The following is a 21,989-nucleotide window of genomic DNA, read 5'->3' as shown; positions in this document are numbered from 1 at the left end:
TTGAATAAGGTGGAATATAGATGACAACATAAGAAGAAAAGCAGCTTGAGAGCCGAGAAGATGCAGATCAGAAGGTGGCGTCAGGAAACCCTTGTGAAATGCAGTGGTGCTAATCAGACACAGCAGCTCACAGAGGAACAAGGTGCCAACAACCTTCACACCAGAAAATGAGTAACCTTTGTGTGAGGTCCTCTTAGCAGCAGGCACACACAACCACTTCATCTACCTATTTTCTACTTGAATAAACGTATTGACTGTGCCTAACCTGAACTTGTCCCTCCCAGTGGTGATTGCTGTGTGGCCTCTTCCCTCATCTCACAGTATTGATTAGACACGAGGCTGCTGTTGACTTTTAAATCTAGTTCACATCGTGAGCAGCAGGTAAGGCTGGTATTCCAGTAACTGCCCATGTGACCGAGGTCTGAACTCTCTTTGGGGAAAGCTGGTCTTTACTGAATGCCTGGCTGCTATTTCTCCTGGAGATAAGCATGGCAGAGTCCAGACATGGATCCAGTAAAGCCAGAGAGGAGACAAGGGATGGTAAAGGATTGCACTCTTTTGTGGCAGCATTAGGAAGCAATCTTAGAACATGGGCTATTTCATGTCTCTGGACACACTACTTTCTAGCGTAAATTTACAATCCAGCCAGTGTGCTTCAAGGAATGTCTATATCCACTTCTTTAATCTACCAAAAAAAAACAAACCCAAATGTGAGAAACATGTTCCATAGCCAGCTTTCTGCTACCAGGAATGCACTCTATCAGTCAGGACCTTTGCCAAATTTCCCAGCGAGATGCCTTTAGAAGGCAGAGTGCTGTTTACGGGTGTCATCCTGCTCACTGCACAGCTGGATTTCAGTGTGTCAGCAGTGCATATTTGGCTTTATGGAGTTTCTATTTACACACTCTCCCTACTCGATTTGCCTGAAGCTGCTGTAAGACACGACATTCTGCAAGGCAAGCTCTGAATATCCTGAGTTGGAGATACCGATAGAAAAAAAGGCTGATAAATATTCAGACAGGGATTTCACAGCAGTATTCAAGATAATAGAGAAGCTACTGAAGCTCTCCTTCAGTGCCCCCTGAATGGATGAGATTTAGGACTACAGGCTGGAAAGAGACAAGGACTTTTACTGAAAGCTTTATGTTGATACAAAGGGAAAATATTTTAACTTTTCTGGTGAAATTTCAGTCAAAGCCAAGCTATAGGAATCATTTAGGTTTTGTGTTCACATCCTGGTTTGGTTTTGATGAATTTATAATGGCCCGTTGTTTCACAAGGAAATGGAAACACAATGACAGACTGGCTTTCTTGCAGCCACTTGGTGTATTCAATACTAATTCACAAATAGCATCACTTGACCCAGTTCTGCATTTTTTCAGCAGAAAAAAAAAATAATCAAGCAGACGTTTTGCTTAGGTTTAAACAGAAAATCTGTGAGTCCACTTCCTACAGAAAGTTCTTCCCACAGTAGGTTCCTTGTTCAGTTCTGTCAAGGTTATCATCAGCCCCACACTGGCTGCTGAAATCCAATGAAGATGCTTCCATGTGTGGTAGTTCTGGGTCCCAAAGGTATTTGGGCTATGCTGTAGTTTGAGTATCTCTTACATCTTGGTTGCAAGTCCGGTTCGTGTATTCCCGAGGGTCTGTGTCACAGTGCACCCAGTCCCACAACACTGAGCTGAAGCCTGGTCTCTGACATCTGCAGGCAACTGGTTTTAAAGATCTTGTCAAAGCTGTGATTGTGCTACGGATTGTGCAATGCTAAGGGTGGAGATTTGGTAGAGAAAAATGTTTAAGGAATTTTAAAAGAAAAAACAACCCCAAACACTCCCTTAAAACTGAAAATGTCCTTCCCGGGGCAAGAACCAGAGCAAACTGCCTTGTGTCAGTGCACTGCCCTGCTATTCTTATCACATACAGCCCTGTCAGTCTCACCCATCCTTGCCGAGAACACGGAGCCCTGCAGCTTAACTGAGGTGTTTGTGGCTCCTGCTCTTCAAGAGAAGTACCAAGAAAAATGAACTGAATCCACTTCCTGTGTCCCTTTCTACCAACATTGCTGTTCCCTGAAGACACAACTGGACTTAACAGAAAGTGGCTTTCACAGTGAAAAGTACATTCAGTCACCACTCCGTGGGTGCCAGGAATAGTGATGAAAAGAGGACTGGAATAAAACTGTAGCCAGCTGGTGGGAGAAATTTACTAGCTGCTTTGTGAGACTGAAGATGAACTGTACTACAGGTCTGAGTCTAACGCCTTCTCTACCACAAGGAGTTAATGCAACTGAGCTCCACATCTTAAACTGAAGAGAGCTGAAGAGTAATCTGGAGCAAACACAGCAGATGCTCAGGAACCTCTTTAGTTCCTTGTTCCAGTTTCACCATAGTATCTTCGCTCCTTTGTTTTCTCCCTCCCAACCAAGCAGTGATTACCTTTTTCTGTTGCACTGGTCATGGAAAATGAAGGCAAACAGAGGGAGAGTAAGCGTAGAACATGAAGAAGCAAATGACAACTGGACAAGTCTCTTAATTAACTGTCAACATCAGGTGCCAGACAGATATTTTAGTGTCTTTCAGGACACTTCCTCTGATGTGTAGATACACAGTCCTCTACAAGTCACTTAATCTCTGTTTTAACTCCTAGTTTCCCAGCTGAAAATGGTTGTTTGAAAACGATAATTTCCTCCCTGAAGTGCTGCTAAGCTTGTGGGAGTGAATAAAAAGGTGTCCTGAAGGCCATGAATGACATTGCTGAGGTAAGTGCAATACCCTGTGTGAGCCTGTGCGATTCAGCTGTCTTTCTGGGTATTTTCCACTTAGAAAGCACATAACCCTGAAAGGTGAATTTCTTTCTAATCCCCACAAAAAGCTTCTTGGGAGGGTCTGGCTACTACTGCCCACCTGGGCCAGCACAGATGACACATAACTCCTGCTATTTTATATCTTTGAAGGGTCAAAGGAGGTGATCCTGCCCCTCTACTCTGCTCTCGTGAGACCTCACCTGGAGCACTGTGTGCAGTTCTGGTGTCCTCAACATAAAAAGGACATGGAACTGTTGGAACAAGTCCAGAGGAGGCCACGAGGATGATCAGGGGCTGGAGCACCTCCTGTATGAAGACAGGCTGAGAAAGTTGGGGCTGTTCAGCCTGGAGAAGAGAAGGCTGTGTGGAGACCTCAGAGCAGCCTTCCAGTATCTGAAGGGGGCCTATAGGGATGCTGGGGAGGGACTCTTCATTAGGGACTGCAGTGATAGGACAAGGGGTAACGGGTTCAAACTGAAACAGGGGAAGTTTAGATTGGATATAAGGAAGAAGTTCTTTCCTGTGAGGGTGGTGAGGTACTGGAATGGGTTGCCCAAGGAAGTTGTGAATGCTCCATCCCGGGCGGTGTTCAAAGTCAGGTCAGACAGAGCCTTGGGTGTCATGGTTTAGTGTGAGGTGTCCCTGCCCATGGCAGGGGGTTGGAACTGGATGATCTCAAGGTCCTTTCCAACCCTAACTATTCTATGATTCTATGATTTCTCCTTTTGGGCAGATTTTAAAACATGCTGAAAAGAATCCCATAAATCTTCCATTTGTTTGGATAATTTCTGGCTACGTACATATCAACCCAGACCTTCAGAGGACTGAAGAAGCCCCTTCCAACTCTCCCAAGCTCGCTTTACACTTACCGCCTGATCTGTCTTGCTTCTGTAAACCCTCTGCAGAGTGAATTTTGATTTGGGTGACTCTGCGTGGATAGCCACAGAGAAGACTCCAACATGTCATTTTAGGCTTATCTGCCTTCAGCTCCCTGAAAAATCATGGGAAAAGCAACCAAAGTAATGAATGTCAAGCAAATAATCAATGGTCGTGGAAATCTGGCATTTACAGAACGTGAGATTTGTCCTCTTTCCTCATCTAATATTTTGGAAGTTTGTGGTACAGAAATGACAAGCTTAAGAAATAAATGCAGAGCAAAGCAAAGTAAACCAGATTTGTGTCATCTTTCACATGGCAGCAAAAGTGGTGGGAAAAACCCCAACAACTTTAAATCATGGAAAACACTATCAAAGCAAGAAAAAATTCAGCAGGCCTGATTTCATGAAGCACTAGTTTTGCCCTTGCAGACAACTACTGCTTTCAAAGGGGATGCTCAAAGAAATAAGCAGTGCCAACTGTAACTGCAAACACTGCTCTGTGTTCTGACCTACAACTGGGGGCAACTACAAAAGCCAAACTAAAAGGTCAAAGGACCCAAACTGAATTGTCCACTAGGTTCATAAGTAAAAATGTCCTGACCATGCACAAATTCTTGTGAGGCTTCTGGAGGTGACCCTGACCATCTCAAGGGCCTGATTCTGGAGTGATATGATCTAGTGAGTCCGGGATATTTGCAGGCAGCCAGGTAACCATTTCCAAGGAGATGCAGCCAACGTGGGCAAGACAAAGGTTGCACTTGATGATCTTAAAGGTCTTTTCCAACCTAATTGATTCTATGATTCCATGAGTACAACCTACCTGAGTTTTGATGGCACATCTGTGAAGAGCCTCAGTATAAACTTGGTAGCAATGCCAGGATGATAGGTAGTTGGGATAAGGACATAGCGGCCTTGCTTGAGGATCCTCTTCAAGAACACAGTGCGCATGTTGATGTACGGAGACGTGGCCACTCTCTCCTGCACAGTGAGCTTGTGTAGTCGATAGCTTCTGTTATCCTCCACCTACAGCCACAGAACAGTACAGAGATTAATGCAAGGAAGGATACCAGAGCTAATAGGCAGGATTTTCCCTGCACATCACACAGCCTTTCATAGGCAGAAAAGGCAATGTGCAATAAAGGCAAATGGTTTGGCAAATGGTTTTTCACCCGCAGAAGCTGTGGCAGATATAGTCCTGGTGGGCAGCCCAGTGTTCCAAGCACAGGCCCACACAGGCTCCAAAGCAGTGATGTTTCACACTTCACTGCATTATTATATATACACACGTATACCCCTAAGTAGAGGTGAAAGCTTGGGATGGTAAAGAGATGCACCCGCTAACAGATAAAATTCTACTGCAGAGATTAGAAGGTGCATTTAGAGATGCCTGCACGCTCCAAGTACTCTACCACTGAGATACAGTTGCCTCCTTTCTCTGTGGTTAACAGGTGACTATCATATGAATAAGTGTGATGCAGATGTGAGGAGCTCTGACTGTTAAAACTGACTATTTTTAGGGTAGGGTTCAGCATAGTCCCATTAGCTAGAGCAACGGGTGCTAAGATAACCCTGATCCTCAGTGAAAAAGCACACTCATAGCTGTTTCTCTTGCTTCCTTCCTTTCGGTTTGTATGTTCTCATTTTAGTCAGATTGCTCTGTCAAATTATTGTTTGGGATCCATTTGGTTCCTTTTCACATCTGCTCATTTCCTACTCACTACTCCAGCTTTTGAAAACACTCCTGACTCTCTTCTTAAGTGGCAAAAGAAAAACTCAGACTTTTCAAACTCATTCCCTTGGCTGTATTTGCTGATGAACCGGAGGCAGGAGCCTCCAGTGGGGAGGAGAAAAAAAACCTTTCAAGCTTTATTATTTTTTTGTCTTTCTCTTCAAAGCTTGAAGTAGGAAAAGCACTTAAAATCCTTTTGCAGTAGGGAAAAATGACTTCTGTTCCTTTAGTTCAAATAGAGTTTGAACTGAAGTAGATTCAATTTAGTTCAAATAGTCTGTCTAGTATCAGCTTTGGTGACTGAGTGCAGTACACAGGCAAAGCTCATGTTGAGAGAAGAGCCAGACCCCACCATGACAATCATGCCTCTATCTGCCAAAGATCTCATTGCCAGGATGGAGTGGGGCTGCTGCACAAACTCTGAGCCAGGAGTGCAGATCCTGCCTACCTTGAATATTTCAAAGCCAATGGGGATGCTGTCTCCTTTCCCTTCTTTCTTGTATTTGCGGCGATCCTCCTGTTGTAAGGAGACCAATACTTTGTCCTCAGTCTTCTTAACATCAAAGACGTACTAGTAAAAGAAAGAAAAGGGCAAGCAGTCAGAAATGCCTTGGGATAATGAGGATAAAGCCATCGCCGAGGAAATACGTGCATACAAAGGATGCAAATGAAAACACGTGGTGTTTGGAGGTGGGAGGAGAGTTCTCCATATAACAGACATTCCCAGCAATTCCCAGCTGAAAAATTAACGCAAATAATAAGGATCTTTAAACCAAAAGTATCAGAGACACTGAAACAGGTACTTCATATAAAGGACAGCATGAGACAGTATTACAAAATAAACAGGGCTAGGAAGAACTCTGGCATCTTTAACATGCAAATCTTATACCCAAACTGTTTAAAGTAAACTTGAATGAACCAGGGTTTAAGACTAGTCAAAGGAATTTATTTCAAGTTTAGGCAGCAGTTCCTATCTCAATAAATCAGACTTGCTTACATTATTAAGGATCACCACCAGACCAGTTCACGAATGAGTATGTAGCCTTGCAGTAGACAAAAGGTCAGATAGGTATTTCTTTATATGACAAAGAATTAAACACTCAAGTCTGTTCACTATTAGGGACTCCTGTAAATTTTCTTTCATGCATTCAGAGGGCAAATCTGAGTTGTCAGAACCAGTGGAAGAGGACACTATTTACTCCAAGTCCAGACAGATGCCGTATTCTCCCATCCTCCAAAGACCTTTAAATGTGAAGCAAGCAAATAAAAGCATAAAGCTGCAGCTCTGCACAGCTGGGTATTACGTGCACCACATGTTCTGATTTCAGCCAGAATTCCCTGACAGCACTCAGAGGAATATCATCCCTGGTTCAACTCCCCCCTCCCTTCTCCTCCAAGAGCTGCTAAAAAGCAAATCCCCATTGTGCTTTGTTCTGAGGTAGATACTGAGATTGCCTTGGTTACTGCTGTGGAATGATACCCTGTAATGACTTCACATCCCCCTGTGGTCCGAGCTCTGCAGAACAAGGCACCATCCCATTCCTCATCCCTGACCCTCTCTGTCCCAGGCAGTGTTGCACCCACATGGAGGGAACACCAATCTAGCAGAGCTGGCTGAAGCACAGCAGTATTGGAAAGAAAATCAATACTTTACCAAGCCCCTGGGCTTCATTTGTTGCTCGCAATGTTTATGTTCCAGATTGGCCTCCTACAGGACTACTGTTTGCTATTCTGGTTTTGGTATAAATTCAAGGCTTCTTTGTACTCTTATTTGTATGCTATATAAACATCGCAGCAGGGAAAGCATAGGACCCTGAAGAGAGTCCTAGGGGATGTAAAGAGCCTCTGCAGAATCTAAAAAGCGAGATACAAACATGCAGGAACACCTAATAAGGCATGTTTTAATTCTCCTCCCTGTTCAACCATAGGCAGTGTTACCTTGTCAGATAGCCTGAAGTGTGCCAGGGCAAATGGAGGTGTGAAAGGGGAACTGTGAAAGTGCATGAGAGCTCTCTTGGTCTGGAGAGAACTATGCAACTCTGATGATTTTTGATCTGATGACATTTCAGCTATCCGAATGGGTAACAAACTGGAAATTAGGGGGTGGTTGTAGGAATACATTTATACTGAAATTCCTTTATCTAAAGGAACTGGAAGTGTCACAATATTGCTCTGTACAGAAAAACTTCACAGGAGGTATTTCACTCGGGGAGCACAGACAGAGATCATCTCTAGATTATGGCAGTGTGTGCTGCAGTAATTTATTACAGCCCTAAGCTAACATAAATGTGTTCCAGCACTGCTATTAAGAGCCTTTTAATCAACTAGCCTAGAGATAACACTGGGAAAAAAAAGAGCTTCCACTGCACCAGGCATTGCACTCAACTGTAACATGTATATTTTGTTCTCTGTGGCAGCTAAACACTTACAAATGAGACCCAGACAAGCACTTGGAATATGTCCAGAATCATACAGGGAAATATCTGACTAAAATCATCCTCTGGAGAAGAGGCACTGACAGAAGACAGAGCAGTGAAGAACTGCTTCTCCATCTACAGCTGTATGACAGGATGAGCTGGGAGTTTGAGATTCACTCCTAGTCTGAACAGCAAAGGCTGCACTTCTCCTGTATCCTGCTATGGAAACTGAGGGTGCAGACAGAAACCTCCCATACAATTGAAGAGAAGCAGACACAAGAACATCTTCAGTTAATCTAAAGTATGTGGTGAATTACAGAAGGACAGGAAGGTCAATTTTCAAAGTAATAACTAAAGCAGAAAGTGCTCAAATCTCAGTGGCAGTACTGGCAGTTTGATGCCTGAAATTGCATTCACTGGGATGAAAATGTACAACACAGAAGGGCAGGAGGGTGAGAAATGGAGTGAGAATGGATGAACAGATTAACTGAATTCCTTGAAACTTGCCAGGTAGGACGAGACAAGGAAATGTCTGTAATCCTGAGGAGACTGTGAGCTTGGGGAAGAGACTTCATACTTTCAGAATCTTAGATAAATACAAAGGGATACTATCTACATGCAGGGGCCCAAGTCCGTAGGCTGTTTAAGGATGTTAAATGAATGAAGTTGTCATTAGAAAAGTCAGACTTGCTACCTTTCTGGGAACTTCCCAACTGGGAAACTGAAGGAAGTCCACACAGGGCTTCACTAATCCTGGTGTGTCTGACTCATCAGCCCCAAACATGATCAGTCCTAAACCAGTATTTCAGCTCCTCTGAGAGGTTTCACAGAAATCACTCAATCAAGCAGTGAAGCAACAAACTCCCAGAGGACAGCCCCAGGCAGTGAGACTTCTGTCAAGTCATCACTGCCAGCTGCCAAGCAGGGTGGGTATTTCAGAAGCTCTGGCTAAAATGGATACACTTCAATACCTCACAAAACACAGGGATTCCCACCTGGGGATTCTGAAGGAAGGTCTCTTTGTTATCAAAGCATCCACCAGAGCGATTTAGCAGGGGTTCTGAGTTCTTTGCCCAAGCGCCATGCATCATCTTCTTCTCCCAGGTCTTGTGGATGCTGAAGTAGGAGGTATTCACAATCCGGCAGATGTCCACATCAGTGAAATTCTTACACCAGTCCTCAAACGTCATCCTGTGCCATGGGACACCAGGGAAGTAATGGTTTGCTTAAAAATAAACAGTGATACTCAAGCAAAGAGCCAAAATTACACATGAAATCTTCCAGTAATTTAAGAGGAGGCATTGCTCAGCTGTCCAGCTGATTCACTGGAAAGCTCTCCATGCGGAAATACTTGTGAAGCCACAATCACACTATCTTAGAGATTAATTTAGAGCAATACCACCTTAGCGTGGTTTGGTCAGCTCTGGATTTGTTGCAGCACCTACACCTATTAAAGGATAGGTTGCATCTACCAGGCTGAACTTGTTAACATGCATATTGCAAAGATAAAAGATTATCTGCAACCAAAGCACTATTCACACCTTGGTCCTTATTGCTACAACTGTCTCTGAGCAGGACTCAAACCTCTGTACTCTGGATACTGCTTTTATCTAGCACCATCTCAATGCTATAACCTGTGCCTGCTGAAGTGACAGACTGGCTTGCAGAGCAGTTAGAAACATTCACCTCCTCTAACAGCTTCATACCTCTGAAATAACACCATGCCCTGGCTTATTAATGTCCCAGAACCAAACCTTTCCAGTTGCCAGCTCTGACAAAGCCAAGCAAACAGAAGACTTTTCATACTGGGCCTTCCCAGCACACACTTGTGCAATATTAATGACCTACTGAAGCTGCTGCTGGATGGACTCGGCATATCTAAGCTTTAAACTGAGTCATATTAGAGTTCTAGAGATCTGTAGAGAATGAACACTTGTGCCCATGCTGGAAAACACCAACAGATACAAAAATTCTTTGGCTGTAATTGTATTTATAGATACCTCAGTGATGGTTGACCTAGAAATCCTACAGATAAGCACAGTAGTTAGGAAACAGGATTGACACTGTGTTCAATATTTGGTACTCATGTAAACCAACACATGTAGTTTTGGATTCTGACTGAATGTCCTAAATACAGATAGAATCATAGAATAGTTAGGGTTGGAAAGGACCTTAAGATCATCCAGTTCCAACACCCCTGCCATGGGCAGGGACACCTCACACTAAACCATGACACCCAAGGCTCTGTCCGACCTGACTTTGAACACCGCCAGGGATGGAGCATTCACAACCTCCCTGGGCAACCCATTGCAGTGCCTCACCACCCTTACAGTAAAGAACTTCCTCCTTCTATCCAATCTAAACTTCCCCTGTTTAAGTTTTAACCCGTTACCCCTTGTCCTGTCACTACAGTCCCTAATGAAGAGTCCCTCTCCAGCATCCCTATAGGCCCCCTTCAGATACTGGAAGGCTGCTATGAGGTCTCCACGCAGCCTTCTCTTCTCCCAACTTTCTCAGCCTGTCTTCATACAGGAGGTGCTCCAGCCCCTGATCATCCTCGTGGCCTCCTCTGGACTTGTTCCAACAGTTCCATGTCCTTTTGATGTTGAGGACACCAGAACTGCCCACAATGCTCCAAGTGAGGTCTCACAAGAGCAGAGTAGAGGGGCAGGATCACCTCCTTTGACCTGCTGGTCACGCTCCTTTTGATGCAGCCCAGGATATGGTTGCTTTCTGGGATGAATAGATTTTGAGGGTGTTTGAAACTTACAGTTACCAAGAACTACTAATTTGGTTCTACTGGCTTTTAATCCATCGTTTCTGTTCTTCTGTCATCCCTCGAGGGTTTAAAAGAAACAGACCTTGTGCCAGGACTGGATAATCTTATCCATGGGGGGCAGCTGGTTTTGAAGTTGTTTAATGGCAGAATTAATGGCAATTACTCAGTGCAGCCAGTACCTGCAAACCCTTCACATGGTTCCCACTCACCAGAACTCTCCATCATTCTCAAGAGTGAGTCCCAAGCTCTTACGTTCTGAATTGCTGACTTTCTTCCACTCCTCAGAACTAAAAGGAAAAGAGGAATAAAGTAACAGCAAGGATGATTAATGACTTCAGTTAAGTACTGCCTCCTGGAAATAAAACTGCAAGGAAAATTCTCTGATAGTCCCTTATAAAGGTAACATCAGAGTACTGAAAGGACAGATGATATTCAGGAAGAAGTGACTGGCTTTTACAGGAGGAGTTTGAAAACATAAACTGATTTGAAAGCTGCTACAAAAGAAAGAGATGAATGGGAAATTGTCACAACTAGAGCAGATATTTGTTGATTTCCTTTGTCACACCCTCCCTTAGGACACTAAACCAGCTGGTTTGGAAGGCTGTATGAGATTGAATCCATTCCCTGGAGGCCCTTCAAAAGAAACCTAGTTTTCTTCCTCAAGAGCTTATTGAACACCTCACTTAGACCAGAGAATTCTCTTTGCCTTATAGCTCTTTAAATAAAAAAGACCTGAGGTCTAACATTTCCCCAGAGAGCCTTTGAGAAGAAATTGCTGCAGCAGGAGCCTAGTGTCCAGTTTCCAGTGTGACTACACTGCATGGACACCTCATTGCCTGCATTAACATACAGCTTACATGCTCTGAAGGCACCTGCCTCTTTCCACTGACTACAGGGAGCACAGGATCCTAAATGCAAGCAGTCTGATCTTTAAATCAGACAATATGATGGAAGACAGCGCGATCCCCTTCCCTAATGTGCTACATTAGACAAACAGAGCCACAATTCCTCTCTCCCTTTCCAGAAGTACTTGGAGGATAAAGCTGAAGGTGGTTGGCAGGAGGGAAGGGAAGCTGCTTGCCATAACAGACATTTTCTTCACCTATTTGGAAATTCTCAATTTAATTCTGTTAGGCCAAAAACCAGGGGCCAGCCTCAGAGTCCTCAGTGCTTCCACTGGCAGGAGTGGTGGCTGCACAAGACAAGAGCTAGTGAAGAACCACAGGTTAAAGAAGACACAGTAGTTCTGCACATTCTTCACATACACCTGGACCAAACTCTTTGAAAGTAATTGATTATTGCTAGCTAAAGTATAAAAGGTAAGTACTTACCATCCTGTTGTTAAGAACACTACATTATTAAATGCTAACAGTGGCTGGTAAGCACAGCCCAGTTAAATGTTTTTTCATGTGTAAATTGCCAGTGATGGAATACATCCCCTCCAGCCATCATTTCTGTCTCTCTAGAGGTGCCTGCTGAGCTCGATGCCCACATTAAAATTCATTAGAAAATAATTCCAGGCATCACAAATGTGGCAATTTTACAGCATTTTTCACCAGTCACTTAAATTATCCAAGAATAAGAGGCTGATACCATCCCCAGCAGCTAGCAATTGCAGATGAGAAACTGAGTCACAGACAAAATCAGTGTTGAAGCTGGGAACAAACCTCACGTTCTTGACTCATCACTTAATCATAGACTGTTTTTCTACTTGTGGCCCAGTGTGCCAGAGCAGTGATGTATATATACAGTAAACAAAGGTCCAGGAAGCCATAACCTCCTGGCTCTTCCAGGATGTCTTCATTTGCTCAGAGAATGCTAACCGATGGCACAATAGTTCAGCCATCACTCCTAAGTACTGCAGACTGACGTTGTGTCCTAACAGTGTTTAACCATGCACCTAACCAGTGACCATAATCATAGTTTCATTCCTTTTGCAGCACTTACCTGTCACTCCATGCGCCACTCCACTCTCTTTTCCCCCAGGGATTCCTCAGCCTGATCATAAACAGCTTTTCTGCCTTAAAAGAGAATATGAGCCTCTCTCCAAGGCGCAGCTTCCGAATTGCAGTCACTGAGTAAGCATGGCCGATGACAAGACCCATCTCTGTCTCCACTTCACTGGCACTGCCAGAGGAAGCCTTTAGCACCAAGAATGACAATTAAAAAGAACTCATATCATTGAGGGACCTGACAGACACATGTTCAAAGGGGCAGGATGGGGAAGGTTTGTTTTCTTTCACAGAGCTGTATGTTCTCTTCCCAAGTGTTTTGACTGTGCAGGAAGACAACAGCACTGGGGCTCAAAACTAGTGGCCCACTAGTCTTTTGCATGACACTGCCTGGCAAGTCCAGAGCACAGGAGAATGCTGCCTGCTACAGCCATTCTGTCTCCTCCTGGCCTCTGAGAGTTAAAGACTGGGCTGGTGGCTACAACAATTTCATTTAATGCATCCAGATCAAAATCTCAGCAGTACATCTAAAACCAGAACAGCAGTACCATGAAAAGATGCTGGAGTTGCTTTGAATGACTGGCCCTTTACAAAGCCAGTGCTTTGTTGCTTCTGAGCAACACATACCAGACAGAACAATGGAAAAAGTAAAGCTGTATCAGCGCTATAACTCTTTTTTCTGAAAAGAAACAATCCAAATAGAGCCAGCATGGACATCTTTGCATTGAGCCACATCCAGTCTCTCTCACCTATGTTGGTCTATAGCCCAATGGGCCTATAGACACTTATTCCCTTGGCAACAAGGAAGGAATATTAGGTTTAGTTAGATTTAGAGCAGATCCTTGCATGTAAACTTAAAGTAAGCTAGTTAAAGAGCAAAATGATCAAGCCTTTGCTCTGGTGGAGAGAGTTGGACTTATTCAAGGTATGACACGCACACAGTGCTTTCTCAGATACTTTTACCCACTGCAGAATTCCTGTGGTCTAAACAGACATGGTCCTTCTCCTAATGCAGGTGTTGCACTGATACAACAGTGTTCAGTTCCCAAAGATAAGACATCAGGGAGGGGAAAAGACAGAAAAGAGCCATTTCTATCAAATTGGAACTGACAGATGGTCTGGCAACCGTGAGACTCTCGCCAACACCTCTTTGCCTTTCACCAACAGCACCTCCTAAAGAATCAGTTTATGTGTTACACCGAGACTGGCTGACATTTCCAATGGGTTTGAGCTTTCTCCAATGTAACACTTTCACTTGCATTTTTCACAACTAAAAGCAAACAATAGTCCCTGACAGCATGGGAGTCTGTAACCTCTCCTGCAGCTTTTGTTATCCCCCAGGCTTGGCTTTTCTTACTGCTAGGCTGCCCTTCCTACCTCATTCTGAAGGCGTTTATTTATTTCAATGAGATATTTAAACATCCACTGTCTGTTCAGATCTCTAAATGGTGGACCTCAGGGCTATTTTATAATGCAAGGAAAATGATGACATGTTTGTAAGTCAGCAATGAAGCCACTTGAGTATTAAATATTCTATACCTAGCAAGCTTCGCTGTGTGTATAATACATCTATCAAAAAGTGATAAATGCAGACAAGTCAAGCCAAACCAATAGGAACAGCCTCTGTGTAAACAATGTTTAGAAGCATCTGTGTTTAACTTGACAGGAAGAAATATAATGCTAGGAAGAAGTGAAAGCATTACAACTGTCTGTTTAATTGTTTTCTAAATACAGCTCCCTGTATTTGGCCTATCTCCTCAGGAGATTCATGTTAAGAAACAACTGCCTTAGCATCTGGGAGCAACCTACCATCCCAGAAACAACGCTCACAACGTGATTCACGTGAAGTCTGGTTTGCCATCCATTATTAACAAACAGCACTACCTAAATAACCAAGGGAGCTCAGCCTCTCAGCTCAACTCAGCTGTACACTGACGAGACAACTGCACCTTCACAACCAAAGTCAGGAAGTCTCAGCAGTGCAGTGCCAGCAGAACTGTTTTCTCTAAACAGATTTCCCTAAGAAACAGAGAAAATGAGCGCTGCTATCTGGCCTGTAAACGAGGGCATTCTGGGTGGATTAACCTCGGGTCAATACCCAACTGTGACCACTCAGAAAGAATATTATTTCAGATCCACAGTAAAGTGGCAGCACAAACGGCTTTGTGGTTTTGTGATTGTATTTAGTGGCTCGTGGAGCTGTACAGCACTGCCACTTGCTAGTTTCTTCCATAGGAAGCTTTTCCAAAGCATACAAATGAATGACACACTCAATATAGTAATAGTGGTATTTTTCCCGGATTTTTTAAACTGAAATTAACTCCTCAAATCCACCTCTCTGTACGTACCGCAATGTAGCAGCTGATCAACCCGCCTCTTTTATGCACTTTCAGCAAGTCTTCAAACAGCTTCATCTGCTCAGAAATAATCTCGCCATATTTGCCCTGTACCAAATCAATAGATTCTGCCACTGCTCCAGTGAAATCCACAATTGCATCTGCAGCACTGCCTCCGTCCAGGGCTTCATAAGATCCAGCCAGCCTGGAGGCAACACAGAACATTCTCAGTTACCAAGTGGCTGTTGTAATTCAGCTTGAATGTAGGAAATACACTTGTGTTTCACCACAGAACAAAACATCAGCTTGCATATAACCATTTGCTGGGTTTCTAGGAAAGAAGGCGAATGACCCTTGAGGTTTTGGGCTGCTGAAGGAAAGGTACATTGCACTCTTACGACTCCCCAAAGGAGTTTTCAATCATGTTTAGGTTCTCTACTAGCAGTAAACCTAAAACCTATGGAAAATATGACAGAGTTGAAAGAAAAACAAACAGATGGATAGAAGGGACAGCACTGAGGACTAAAATGACAATGAATTAGTTCATACTTTGCATAAGCCTTCTCCAACAGTGCACTCCAGAATTCATTTTTCACATTGGAATGGCAGTAGATCAACTTCCCATCCATTGTTGGCAGCAGATCATCAACCACCACCTCTGTCCATTCTCCAAAGCACCAGAAACGGAAACGGAAAATCCCAGCGTATTTCTCTGGGTTTTTTGGGTCCCATTCTTGTTCATTAAAATCTGGAATCACCTGAGGAACCATGGAAAGGAAAGTTCACCAAATGCACCATGTTAGGATTTGTCAAGAGGGCAGACTGCCCTGGGGCATGCGCTATGCTGGTATTCAGCTTTACGAGTAGTCGATCTCAAATAGATGAAGTGCAAAAAGAGGCTGAACTTGGTACAACATCAACTATAGTCCTATTTCAAAGAATCATTTAGGAAAGTCACATTCAAATTGCTCTGCAGGGAAAGACAGAACCTATTACACTATTAACTGTGGCTTTGTTATATCTCTTCTTTGGTGCTCAGTGGGACTGTGGAAGTCTCACAGGATGAAAAAGCAACTTCTGAAGAAAGCGAATGTGAAGTCACCAAAATTTACACTCATTAGAGGCACAATGGTTCTAAAGAGAAAAACACTGGTTGATAGGTAGGGAAACAACAGGGTTTGTTAGTTTTCATGTACCAAGCACACTGATCATCTACCTGCTGCCAGAGGTTCCTCCTCAGAGCCAAGCAGGAGCATGCAGCCACAAACCAGCAGTTCCCCAGGGTGCCTTGGTGTAAATCGTGGGAGCTGATTCCATTCACAAAGAGGTGCGGGTCTTCACAGAGGTCCTAACAAAGCAAAACAGCAGTTACTGGAGACTCCACTCCAGAAATGATCACAGCATCCTTCCAGCTATTCCTCTCCACACTTGGTGCGCATCACATTCCCACTGAAGAGTGGAGTTTCTGTACCAGGAAGTTCCAAAGCTCTCTGACACTGACTGTATTTGAAAGTTGTGGTACACAGGATTAAGTTTCTATAACTAGACTGTGTTGCTTTATCTAAACACCAGGATTTGCCTCTTATTTTATCAGTGTTCCTGGTTTTGCCCTCCGCTGAGGGTGATCTTTGAGGACTGGAATTAATTCAACGTTTGGAAGACTTATTTGGCATTGGCACAGTTAATGAACTAAAAGTAAATTAAAGGAGAAGGAGGAAGCATGACAGGGAAAGGCTCTGACCAGAAAAAAAACATCAAGAAAAGCAGCAGGAAACGATGCTACTGACTCCAGAACTCTAAGCTCCTCTTCCTTCTCTGCCACTCCCTTGGCTGACATACTGGAAACCCTCTTCCACCACCAGCATGAGTTATTGCATCCCACCCAGCACCAAAGGCAGCAGCGAATACATGTCTGTGAATTATGCCTCTTATTCTCTGGGTCTTGTCTTGCTTATTTCTCTGGCTCTTATTAGAACCACTCCTTCCTCCCCTCCCACTGCTTTCCTGGCTCCGTCTCTATTCACATGCAGATTCTCACCAAAGCACAGTCATCTCTTCCTGTGATGTCTCCCTGTTCCTCACTAGCTTGCCCCTTGCTGTGTCTTTATAGCCTGCAGATCAAGGCAATGGAAGGAGCACCTCTAAGTATCACTGAACATGGGAAAGCCACAGGGGTACATTTTGCAGCAGTTTTGTGGTCATTACCAAGAAATCCTTGGTAGACAGTGTTCTGCTGAACATCTGTGGCCTCACAGTCGCAGAGAGAGCTTCCCAAGCAACCCTTCAGAAAACAGGTAATCTGCCTGCCCCAGTATTGGTATGGAAGCTACTGGTTTCAACCCAGTGATTGCTCATGACTCTTGTGTGAATCATTGTCTTCCCTGACTGGTTTGAGAGGATGGGGGAACAGAGAGCAGTAAGAAATTCTGCTCTTTCACAGTATAACTCTAAATTCCAACACCGTGGAAAGGAAATTATCTTATATCCAGGCATTAGAAATGCAGAATAAGTAACACCCTCTCCCCTCAACATGGCAGGAGACTGCAAATTCACTGCAGTCTTTCCAGTTGGTTATCAGTAGCAGAGTAAGGAGCTGTGCTCCTTACCTCATGGATCCTCACTGCCCTTTGATAATTACAGATGATAATCCCAAAACACCAAGACTGCAATCCAAGGCTGGCCACACACCAGGCATGTCAAAACTTCTCAGCCTTCCCTTTGATGGGACTGTGACAAATCAGTGCCAGCTGAACTTAAGTCTCAGAGAAAAGCAGCACCTCAGTGAGAGAAAAGCCTGTTTTCCTGGGCTACCTTAGCAGATGGCAGCTTGAAGTCAGCTCATGGTGTATAAATGCATGGTGCTGCTGCTGTTTGCTGTAAGAAAATGGTATTTTTGGCTTGAGGCATTTCTCATTAAATAACAATTGGTAGAGATTTTAAATGCCTCTTGGGAAACAAGTAACTGATCATTACATGACACTGTTCTTCTGCCAGCGTTTCTTACACCTCTTCACTGAGAGACATTTCAGAGCTTATTAACGGACTTTAACAGAATTCTGAATAACAAAACGGTGCCTATGAGGAAAACTGACCATGTACCCGATACCCATCTGCATCATGGACAGATTCATTTCATCTGCCTGGATGCTCTGATACAGAACAGCAGCAAAAGCTCCAGGCTAGGCACTTCAGCTGATGTAAGTCAACTCGGTTGCCTGTTGCAGGGTTGACATCAGTTAATTGCTTGGCCTTCATGGTGGTAAGCACACATTCCAAAGCCAGCTCGGATAGACTCAAGTTTCAGATCCCATTTCCATGCATCTCTGGCAGCAACATTTTCAGTTTGTTTTTCCTTTCAAAATGGTATTTTCTTAGCATAATAAACATGGGATAAAAGGAGCCTTCAGAATTAAAATTGTCCAAACTTCTCTGTCACTACAGGAAGCCAAAACTTTCAAAAGACATTAAGCACTACCATGTATTACAAATATCTGCTCTTATTTGGGTTGCTTTGCTAAAAAAAAAAACACATTAAACTGGTATTTTTTAATTGAAGCATGTCTTGCATCTCACACAGTCCTCAGAGAAAAAACAGAGAGCAACACGTGTCAGCTGCCAAAGCTTATGGATGAGATTAACATTTGCTGATCACTGGGGTCCAAAGCAGACACGGAACAGCAGAGCTTAGGAACAGCACCTCCCTGATTCCACCACAGCCACTAAAGTCTTCAGGATCCTGCTTAATAAACCCTTTCTTATTAAGCTGCCTAGAAGCCCTGGACTGCTGAGACTAAACACCAGAGTAAGAAAATGACATTAACTCTTTTTCTCTTGTCATTAATTACAGCCACTATAACAGCTTCTGTGATGGCTGTCACTGTGTGGCCCAGATGAGATGCACACCACCACTCAGGTACAAGCTCTGGCTGATTTCAGTTGTCTGCTCTCTCGGGCTTTCTGCTTTTCACCATTTATGCAGAATAGTAAATTCTAAGGAAAACTTTTGAGATGGCATCAGCTAAACCGCAATCCCCCCACTACAGCTGGAAATGTGCTATTTAAATACAGTTTTCTGCAGTCCTTGGGAGGATCTTGAAGCACTTCTGGTTGTCCCAAGCATGTAAAAAACCCCCAACCAAACAACCCCCCCCCCCAACCTTTCCAATAATGTTCCCAGCAGTGATAATTTTGGACAGCTGAAGGACCAAGCCATCAGTGGAATTACAAGAAGAGATTGACATGAGATGTGGCCCAGGAGCTTCAGGAGACCTGGTGCCTTCTCTCCCTTGCAACCTAAGCACCCAAGCACTTGGACACTGAAGTGCTTCCTTGGCAAATATAGTGGTTTAGCCCTTATCCCTTTGCTCAGGATCAGCCTGCATCATCTGTGCTGTAAAAAAAAGAAATAGCTTCACACTTCCAAGAAAAAGTTTAAAGGAGGTTACTGAGTTATGATACACCATTGACGTATAACAGCCACACTATTTCTGATACGCCACCACTAATAAAAGCATTTGTCTTATTATTTATGCCCACAGGGAGCATTCCAGCATCCAAGAGAGAGCTCTCCCCAGTTCTCCCCTTCTGCAAGTGCATAATGAAATAAACACCATCTGCAGAACTATAATTAGGCTATATAGTCTGAAAGTGAGGTAAGAGGATGCAGGGGCTCAGAGTTCTGCTGAAAACCTTGATGCTCTTCTTTTCATACCAGACTTCCATTTGCATGACAGAAGTCTATTTGTGTCATCTCCTATCCTTGCTACTCTGCATAGGCTTTAAAGATGTGACATTCAGTGTTACTCAACGACGATGCTGTGAGAAATAAAGTGGCTCGCAAACCCCTTTTTCTGATTTAAATCGGTTTCTCTTCATAATGGAGTAAATGAACTGGTTAATACTAGGTTGAGAGAACACTGAGCAGTCTGGAGATGAGAAGCTCAGTTAATGTGGGATCACAGAAAACAACAGTGGGAGAGACCTTCACAGGCAGTCAGTCCTAACAGTTGCCTAGTGTCCAAACTGGTTATCCCAAACCTACTTGTGACTGAAGCTTCTTTAACCTCCATTTAACACAGTGCATGGGGGAAAGTTCACATGCTTCCTCCACTGGTCAGCATTGATGGGCTGCTCTACAAACCCAAGACTTCTGTGAATGGAGAGAACAGTTACTTTTCCTTTCTACAGCTACCCCTCATATAATCTAAAAGCCTGTAACAATTCTCTCTCTTCTAGTCTTAGTAACTGGTTCTTTGTATTTTGTATCACTGGTGAAGTGCAGTGCCCAAATCCAGACACTATGCTCCAAATGAGGCTTCAGCAGTGCTGAGCAGAACTCAAAGCTCTCATTTACTGAAGCTGGGGTCCTGTTTTCCTGTCTTTTTTCACTTGAACTTCACACATATAACTTGCATTCAGACTGTGACCCAGCCTTTGATCCTGTTCTACAGACTTGCTGCCCAGTCATTCTTTCTCCCTAACTGAGCCATGAAGTCACTTAATACCAAAGCACTGAACTTGGTTGCATTGATGAAGTGATGCTGAATTCCATCCTATTTATTCCACACTATTTTCTCAAGACATCAAGATAAGTTTGAATTCTCCACCCTGCAAACTGGCTTGCAATCGTATCTCAGTCCTTCAGAATTCCCATACATGCTTTTTTAGCCCCTCATCCAAGTAGTAATGAAAATACTGAAGAACAGAAGACTAAGGGAGATTTCTGTAGGGCTCCATCGATACAATGCCAGCCTGAGAGTGCTCCAAGTCATTTATTTCACCAGCTCTGCATCCCTGTTACAGAAGTTTGAATGAATGATTTTTCATACTGTGGAGAGACATACCAGATATTGCCACTCTTATGAAAGTCAAACTATACCAGATCTACTGCTCCTCTCTAAGTCACAAGATCCATCCCATCACATGCTGGAAGGAAATCAAGCTGGTAAATCAAGCTGGTATGTATTGGTGACACAATCCGTTTTTATAATGCAATCTATGCCATTAGACTAACAGTCATCTGCTCAGGTCTGACAAACTGCAGTCAGGAATTTCACTGGGATACAAAATGTTTGGACTGAAGTACAGAGATGAAAGATGGCAACTTGGCTTTTGCTACAACATCTCTTTCTTAGGAAGTTTCAAAACAATGTGAACCATGGCAGACAACAAACACCCATTTCACTGGAGCTACGGAATGGTTTGTATGTTCTCTTGGCATAAATATTATCAATTTCCATGAACTAAAAGTTATGCTCTATTGGTTATAGCAGGGAGAAAGACATCCAAAGGGTTAATTAATTACCTGTGTGTCTTCACAGATAGAAACTGAAGCTGCACTGTGAAACGCTGAGACATTTCTGATGACTGAGAAAAGGTTTAATGGTTAGTGTGTGTCAGCTGGCTCAGGCAGAAAAACAGAGATTCAGGGAAAGGGAAGAAACAAAGCAATAATGATGTCTGCAACCGAGATTTTCATAGGATTCAGTAGCATTTAGAGCTTACTTTCTTCAGCACCCTTTAAAGAACCCAGCCCTAACATAAAAAATAATCTACCTTTGCTTGCACACAAAACCTAGAGACAAGCACTGTCCTTGACCTGTTCAGACTGATCAACTTAAGCCCAGTACATCATCCCCTTGATTTTTAAAGCAGTTTGAATTATGTGAGAGCTGAGAATTCTTTCCATTTTCTTCTCCCATCCTCATGTCAACTCCTGCAGAGGGCGAGGTCAGTGCAGGGAAGGGGAAAGGCAATTCTTCCTGAATATGGATGCAAAAATTCAGCTTTGGCTACAGCTGCCTATGAACCAACCTCCCCAGTGGAAAGCAGCAAGCACAGCACTTACTGAGGTTGTGTAGCTGAAGAAGTAGAAGAGACTGTCTATCCTATAATAAATCCCAGCTGTGCTGGCATGTTTATAGAAGCCCTCTCCAGATCAGGCTCTTTGCCAAGGCAACTGCAGTTAGCCCTAAGAAGAAAAATAACTGGGTCCAACTGCCTTTTGCAACCTTGTTATGCCTGACAAAAACTGCCTATGGAGTGAAAAAAAGAGACGTTTTACATTACAATCCTGCCCTGTGGTATAGCTCTAAC

The 21,989-nt window shown here is 43.6% G+C and overlaps 1 protein-coding gene across 1 annotated transcript in view; it reads right to left on the bottom strand.

The window, feature by feature from the left end:
* The window catches only part of CAPN6 (calpain 6), a 55,781-nt gene that overhangs the window by 4,856 nt on the left and 28,936 nt on the right, over window positions 1-21,989 (bottom strand). Inside the window, exons 4-12 of the mRNA XM_057399447.1 lie at window positions 16,111-16,242; window positions 15,444-15,652; window positions 14,907-15,099; window positions 12,554-12,747; window positions 10,816-10,893; window positions 8,823-9,018; window positions 5,859-5,981; window positions 4,502-4,704; window positions 3,673-3,794 (exon numbers count right to left, since the gene is read on the bottom strand). Coding sequence (XP_057255430.1) covers window positions 3,673-3,794; window positions 4,502-4,704; window positions 5,859-5,981; window positions 8,823-9,018; window positions 10,816-10,893; window positions 12,554-12,747; window positions 14,907-15,099; window positions 15,444-15,652; window positions 16,111-16,242 — 1,450 coding nt within the window. The remainder of the gene's footprint in view (window positions 1-3,672; window positions 3,795-4,501; window positions 4,705-5,858; window positions 5,982-8,822; window positions 9,019-10,815; window positions 10,894-12,553; window positions 12,748-14,906; window positions 15,100-15,443; window positions 15,653-16,110; window positions 16,243-21,989) is intronic.

This window comes from Pezoporus wallicus, unplaced genomic scaffold (assembly GCF_028554395.1).
Source record: "Pezoporus wallicus isolate ANWC-B61680 ecotype Strahan unplaced genomic scaffold, APGP_CSIRO_Pwel_v1 contig_13659, whole genome shotgun sequence".
Lineage (NCBI taxonomy): Eukaryota > Metazoa > Chordata > Aves > Psittaciformes > Psittacidae > Pezoporus > Pezoporus wallicus.
The sequence above is the reverse complement of the archived record's forward strand: the minus strand, read 5'-3'. Positions and strand labels throughout refer to the sequence as shown.